Source organism: Microtus pennsylvanicus, chromosome 4 (assembly GCF_037038515.1).
Source record: "Microtus pennsylvanicus isolate mMicPen1 chromosome 4, mMicPen1.hap1, whole genome shotgun sequence".
Lineage (NCBI taxonomy): Eukaryota > Metazoa > Chordata > Mammalia > Rodentia > Cricetidae > Microtus > Microtus pennsylvanicus.
This window is the reverse complement of record NC_134582.1, coordinates 82,046,914-82,054,414: the sequence shown is the minus strand read 5'-3', so window position 1 is coordinate 82,054,414 and position 7,501 is coordinate 82,046,914. Positions and strand designations below refer to the sequence as shown.

The 7,501-nt window shown below is 44.2% G+C and overlaps 1 protein-coding gene and 1 non-coding gene across 2 annotated transcripts; both read left to right on the top strand.

The window, feature by feature from the left end:
- The first annotated feature begins 1,100 nt into the window (after window positions 1–1,100).
- Window positions 1,101–6,682, top strand: Cks2 (CDC28 protein kinase regulatory subunit 2). The gene is made up of 3 exons (XM_075969654.1): window positions 1,101–1,269; window positions 5,198–5,325; window positions 6,353–6,682. Exons 1-3 carry the CDS (start codon window positions 1,211–1,213, stop codon window positions 6,403–6,405), a joined length of 240 nt encoding a protein of 79 aa, XP_075825769.1. The 5' UTR covers window positions 1,101–1,210; the 3' UTR covers window positions 6,406–6,682.
- Window positions 3,804–3,940, top strand: LOC142849119 (small nucleolar RNA SNORA2/SNORA34 family). Its single transcript, XR_012910521.1, has one exon. It is a non-coding gene; the product is annotated as a small nucleolar RNA SNORA2/SNORA34 family (small nucleolar RNA).
- Window positions 6,683–7,501: the final 819 nt, after the last annotated feature.

Genomic DNA, 7,501 nt, shown 5'->3' with positions numbered 1-7,501 from the left:
CCCGGCCCAACAGTAACTTCTAAGTAGTGTAAGAAGTCAGAAGCCCTTGTGTTTTTAAGTGGGGGCCAAGTGAAGTAAGGAAAACTGAGTTACAACGGCTATGAAGGCACCTGAACATCCTTCAACACCGTAATCAATTTGCAATCACAAGACAAGGCTACTTATGCTAGGTTGACTTCCGGGTTTTTTTTTTTTTTTGACAGGGTCGCACTTTGTAGCCCTAGAACCCGTTAAAGACGTTGGGTTGGCCTTGGAGATAGCAGGGATTAAAGGCGTGGACCACCACGCCCAGCCGCCAAGGACAAGATTGTTCACCCGCAGCCCCACCACGGCAACTCGGAGAGGTCAGGGGGCTCGGGACGCCCCGCGTGGTGCTGCAACAATTCGCATAAAACTGAACAGAAAAATCGACACGTGCTCGTTGCAGAAAATGGTTTATTCGTAACCTGCTTCGTCAAATAAATCTCTCCGTACATCTTGGCTCGTCTTCTCCAGGTTACTTTCTTTTACATGAACACGTATTTTCAAACTGGGACTAGCTAGCACCCGCCAGTAATTAGCGTCGCTACGAGGGGCGGCGGAGGACGCCTTCAGCCCAGAACCCTCCACACCTGGGCTCTCCCTGCTTGGGGCAGCGGCCGAGGCGGGGACCGAGTGGGCCGAGGCGGGGGCGAGCGTGCCCGCTCACTTCCGCGCGCGAGGCAGGGCGAGCAGGGTGGACTCTTCGGCGACACCTTCCTCCCGGCCCGGCGACCCCAGGAGCCGCAGTCCCGGGCCACCGCGCGGGTGGTGCTCCAGCCCCACCTCGAGCCCCAAACCCGCGGAGCCTCACCGCCCACCCCTCACCCCCCGCCCAACGGCCTTGTCTAAACCTCTGCGCACGCGCCGTGCGGGCCCTAACGACTCGGCTCCGCCCTTCTTTCCGTACCTCTAGAGCTCGCCCGGGCTCGTCACCACAGCGCCGTGAAATCCTACTCCCGCCCCTGTAAGCCCCGAGCAGGTCTCTGATTGGCTGCGTGTCCTCGCGGCCTGCGTGGAGCGTGATTGGTCGGTGACTCCGTCCAATCGGCGGCGGGCTGTCGGATTCAAATCTAGAGCGTTGGGCCTGCGGTCGTTGGCCTCATTCGAGTCGTTTCGCCGGCCGTAGGCGGACGTGGAGCTCCTTGCGCCCCGTTTCCTGCTCCCCTTCTCCTCTCCGCGCGCCGGCAGGATGGCCCACAAGCAGATCTACTATTCGGATAAGTACTTCGACGAGCACTACGAGTACCGGTGAGCAGCGCCTGCGGAGGAGGGCCGGCTGGGAGGTCAGACCCGGTGGTCGGGACTTGGGCTCCCGTAGAGGCCTCCGTCCGTCCGGGCAAGCCGCTCTTTGTGTCTCGTTCTTCGGGGTTCGCAGGAGCTGGGCAGTCGGATGTCTCGGCAGCGCCTCAACCGGGAGCTGACGACCGCACACGGCGCCCTCCCGGCCCGGGGCCCGGATGGGAGCCCGGGAGGTGCCCCGCTGGGAATTTACTAGGGTCTGTTGGGGTGACGCTCGGGGCGTTATCAAAGAGCTTCGGGTTAAGTTGAGAAAACTCGAGGTTGCCCTGGGGAGGTGTTGGGTTTTTTTTTTTCCTCCCTTCACTTATGCTCAACAGCTAGTGTACTTTAGCCAGGTGTGGGACTTTTGAGGGGGTTTTTAGGGTTTGAACCCTGAGGTGCTCTAGGAAGTAGTGCCTGCGTTAGTGCAGTAAGCAAATGGGTTATGGAAAGCAGGATGGCTACAGTTAGCGTTATTGTGTTCGTGCCCTGGGGTGTGGTTTAGAAGGCCTTTCCGCCGCCGGCTCCGGGGTTGGGACTGGAGCATTGCATTCTGGGACACGGTCTAGCTATCCAAGACGGAAAAGCCTCTGTCGCCCCTGGCCAAACAGTGACCATGTTTTCTGTTTGCTTCCCTTTTCGGTTAGTCTCCTGCATGCTGTTTGAGGAATAAGACACCTTTTTAGAGAGTGGATCCCGCCCCCCCCCCCCTTTCTCCTCACGCCTGTAGTGTAGAAATCTTGACAGCCGGAAATCTTTCTCTAGTCTGTTTTACAATTTAGTAATGCTTGAACTTGAATGTTTTTAACTAGGAAACCTTGTAGGGTTTTCTTTAACTATAAAATTAATAACACCGAATCCAGCTTGAGGATATCCAACAATCAGCAGAAAATGATTGTGCTGCCTTTCTAGTAATTTGCAAATAATTCCAAGTGTTTAGCATAAATATTTATGAACTTGTGTACATTTCTTTAGGACATATTGCCAGAGCGAGATAGTTTTTAAACTTAGGCAATCAGTTGTCTGTGTTGTGTTTGGAAGCAGCTGCAGGCTTGTCTGAAGTAATTTGTTACCGCATAAATGAGCTAGTCTGCTATCCACTGCTATTAGAAATGGGATGGAGAGCTCAGAAACCAGGTCCTCATTAAGGGGCTTTTCAAGCTTGCCATTCTGCCTCAGCCTTCCCAGTAGCTGGATTGTGGGTGTGTCGCCACACCTTAGCTGAGCTTAGTTCCCCACTCTTACAGAGCAGGGGGGATTAGAGGTGTGAGTCTAGGGCAGCTGGTGTAGAGGACTGTGTCGAGTAGAAACTTGTTTTTGTCATGGATGATTACAAAGAACAGTAGGCTGCACCTCCTTCCCTAATATCTGGGAGCTATCCCCCCCTCCCCAAAGATGGTCTCTAAAGCCTCAGTTGTCCTGGAAATCGCTGTGTAGACAGATCTGCCTACATCTGCCTCCCAAGTCCTAAGAGTAAAGGTGTATACCACTATGCCCAGCATAGGAGTCTGTCTTTACAGAAATAAAATTGAGGATTTCTCTGGGTACTCCTTATAAAGTGGTAGTATGTGACACCTTTGTATTCAAACTAAAACTGGGTTTTGGAAGTAGTTTGCCCTACATGTCAGTAATGAAATACAGGTAGAGTCAGTCATCACGTGGGTTTGACACTACAAAAATGTATATGCCAGGTGGTAGTACACGCCTTTTATCCCAGCATTCCAGAGGCAGGTGGATCTGTATTCAAGGTTAGCCTGGCTTACAAAACCGGACAGCCTCCAAAGCTACACAGCTCTCTTCAAAAACAAACAAAAAAAAAATCGGAAAAATTTACATTACAGTGACCCCTGGTTGAAGTGCATGACGTAGGAGTTGTGAAGTACATTACTGTAGAGCTTGTGAAACAATTGACAAGCATCACATTGGCCTTTTGAAACTACCAATGGAAATATAAGGTCATGTAGTATTTTGTACAGTCTTAAAAATAGCTACTACAAGGTGCTCTGAAATTTGGCAATCCTTGCTTCCACTATGACCTATAGCATCTAATAACAAATATTAAGCAATATTTCAAGAGTGAGTGGTAACTGGTATGACTTAAGAATATTTACGAAGTTGCCTGGAAATGTTTGGGGGAGTGTGCAGAAGCATAATTTTGTAATCATTTATGTCAAAGTGGTTTTCGGGATTATTTACATTCAAATAATAAGCCACGGCCTAAAATCTATGTTGTGGACAATTTGGTGCTTAGAAAGAGTTATGAATTGTGCTGTCTCATGTCCAAAAATACAGAACTGAATTTGCACTTCTTGTATCTCCATCATCTCACAGACTTACATTGGTCAAAGAATTACTAATTGCTAACTTTGTGTAAATTTACTACACGAAAGGGTAAAATGAGGCTCTTAGGGTTTTAGAAAGAGATGCTTTGTGATAATTAAATGCTCTTTTCAGGCAAAGGTGCAGATTTGTTTGTACGTATATTTGTTAAAGTTGCATTTGTTTTGGCCCTGAATCAAGGCCATCAGTTTGCTGGAACTGGTGGTTTCAAGCAGGAGCCTAAAGAAATGTCTTTCTATGGTCTGTTGGCCATTTCAGAAATTTGGAAATCTAATGGTCAATTCATTAGAAACAAACTGGCTAGATGTTGTATGTAGTTCTGTAATTGGAGTACTTGGAAGCCTAAGGAAAAAGATGGGGGGGTTTTGGAGGCCAACCTGCTCAATAGTAGAATGCAAACCCACTCTCCACCCCCATGAAATAGCTGGTAATTCATGTGGTGACTGATAAGTCTTAATCATTCCAAGTATAATACTTTTACATTACTGATTAAGATTTAACTTTGCTCGATGGTAGTGGGGCACGCCTTTAATCCCAGAGGCAGGCAGATCTCTGCTAGTTCAAGGCCAGTCTGGTCTACAGAGTGAGTTCCAGGACAGGAACCAAAAGCTACGGAGAAACCCAAATCAAAAAAAAAAAAAATTTAACTTATTGTTCATTAAATTATATGTTAAATCTAGTAACAAGAAAAAAAAGATTGTGGGTTTTCCACATAAGGAAAAATTGCTGTGTTCATAATGGTTTGGTATTAAAGACTTACATGCCTACCAAATGTTCTAGAAATGCTTCATTAATTTACTGGGAAACTAAAGGTCTATATGAAGTTCTACTGTCATGAATATTTGCAGTTAGAATTTTTGCTTTTAATTCTGAAGCATAAAGCAAACTATGAAATATATATACAAGAATTTGTATCTACTGCAGATCTAGTATTGAGTAACACAAACACATTCACTAAATCTTAGTTTGTACATTCTTCTCCTTTATTAAAAAGGAGTTTTATTTTTTATATTTATAAAAAGGAGTATTAAAAGTTTAGTAATCCCAGGTTGAGGTGGCAACTAATCCAGGTCCTAGGCTCCTTCCTCACTCATTCCTGTGCAACTTTGCCTCTATCTTTACCATCAGTCTATAGCAAACAGGAGAGTGGGTATATTCTTTACATTGGTATGATCTTTCTCTTTGAGTATACTTTTCAGTACTTGCGTATTTTCTGCCTATATTTTTTAGACCAAGAATTGTTTCATGACCTAAAAGAAGCTGTAGGAGAGTGAATCTATTCCTGGAAGATGACTCAATAGCAAATACGCTGTTAGCCCTAAAGAATAAAACACCTTTCATTTCTGTGCAGCTTACTATTAGCCTTTAACGTAATCCCCTCAAAAGCCAGAAGTACAGATTATAGAGAATACCCAAGATTGATACCAAATATTTAGAGTTGCTTTAGAGAAATAAGTTTGTTTTGAGGACAAACCCTAAATTTTAAGTATCTCAAAAGGTATAAAGTAATAATGGAAGGAAATACAGCACTAATCTTTGGCTGAATTGTTTTTAACAGGCATGTCATGTTACCTAGAGAACTCTCCAAACAAGTACCAAAAACTCACCTGATGTCTGAAGAGGAGTGGAGGAGACTTGGTGTCCAACAGAGTCTCGGTTGGGTGCATTACATGATCCATGAGCCAGGTAAGCTTTGCTCTAAAGTACCAGCTAAAGACAACTCGTGTCGAGCGAGGGTCAACTTTAAACTCAAACATTCTTCGTTAGCCAAAAGTAACTGAGAAGCTCAACTCTTTTTATGAATGACTGCTTCCTTATTCCCTGGTTAATGTTTTGTCTACCTGTAAAAGTGACTTATTCGGCATAAAACAAATGTTTAACTTCTGTGCACATACAGAAATTGATGCAATTACATGGGATTTGTAGCCCTTTTAAAGAAATTGTCTACAATATTAAATTTAAATAAGATAGACATATAAACACATTCTCCCTGTATCGTACATAAAAGCATCTTATTCCAGTATATGGTATTAACTAAAAGTTTTCTAGGCATTAAGTAGTAAACTAGACTGACGAAAGCAGTGGAAGGACTTAACTATAGACTCCTGACCTTCCTCATACTGAAATGGGAAGTGTGTGGGCTCTCCTGGTTTAATTATCTTTGGAGATTAGTTTCCTACATAAGTTCAAGCTTGGACTGGAACTCTCCAGCCTTTCCAAGCTAAATGCAGGGATTGCGGGTATATACTACCACACCTTGATTTTGTTGTTTTTGGGTTTTTGTTTTATTTTTCAAGACAGGGCCTCTGTAGTTTTGGAGCCTGACCTGGAACTAGCTCTTGTAGACCAGGCCAGCCTCTCTGCCTCCCAAGTGCTGGGATTAAGGGCGTGCACTACCACTGCCCCACCATACCTTGCTTTCTGGTGGTTTGTTTTGTGTGATGAGATTGGATCTTTGTACTTAATTACATTAGCACAAGATCCAGTAGTCAGTTTGAATGAGATGTCCTTTTCCCAGAGAGATAACATTTCTCTTCGCTGGAAATGACATTTTACAGGTAGAAACCATTCTCCCCGGAGTGGGCTAAAGATTAAAATAGTGGAACAATGCTAGTATAAGATAGTTTGCCTGTGTTTATTAATAATATAATTCATTTTAAATAGTGACTGGTTGTTGGCATGCAACTTAATGATAAATATTTCCTTTCCACAGAACCGCATATTCTTCTCTTTAGACGACCTCTTCCAAAAGAACAACAAAAATGAAGTACAGCTGGGATCACCTAATCTTCTTGAAATTAAATGTATATGTGTATATAAGGGTAGTATTCAGTGAATACTTGAAAATGTACAAATCTCTCATCCATACCTGCGCATGAGCTGTATTCTTCACAGCAACAGAGCTCAGTTAAATGCAACTGCAAGTAGTAGGTTATTTTAAGTTGTTAAAGATAAATTTTCTTGTAGTTTTTTTCTTAATATAAGTAGCGCCTGTTTTACTTTATCTGTTACTTTGTTAAATAAAGTTTGTATGTTGCATTTACCACTTGTTGAAATTAATTTGACTTAACTTTTCAATAATTTCACCCCAGGAAGAAATAAACTTACTTAAAAGAAATATTAAGCTCCAAATGATGGGATTACTGGCAATATTTAATCTAGCGTCAAAGTAGATTTTCAGCTTTATTGGTATTCTATTTTTCCCAGACAATTGTCTGGATTCTTCAAGTGAACAGAAAACCCCTACTTGATACTACAATACTACTTTATTGTGTCCACAATGACTACAAAGCAATAGTGGTTTCAGAGAAAACTTGGTTTTTCGAGACAGGGTTTTTCTGTCCTTTGGAGCCTGTAGCTCTTGTAGACCAGGCTGGCCTTGAACTTATGGAGATCCGCCTGCCTCTGCCTCCCAAATGCTGGGATTAAAGGCGTGCACCACCACTGCCTGGCAGAGAAAACGGTTAAGAAGCATTGAAACACCATACATATTTATGTGTTTGGGTTGTCTTTTTGTCAGGCAAGATTACAGACACATTAGTGGGTTGCCATAAAACTTTGGTTATATTGACAAGGGTGACTTCACAGTCACTGAGCCACAGCCTTTGGTGTGTGCTGTAAGGTAACCCTGTGGGACAACAGCTCTGGCTGTCTGGAACTCGCTTCTTAGACCATGTTGGCCTCAAACTCGGAGATCAGCCTGCCTCTGCCTTCCGGGGCTGGGATTAAAGGAGTGCTCCACCACCACACTTTGACCACCCTATCTTGCCCTATAAAGTCCACACTGCCATTGTTCCTGGCCCCCCTCCTCCATGAGCCTGCATCACCGCGGTGAGGGTCTAGCTAGGGCACTCAGAGCCAG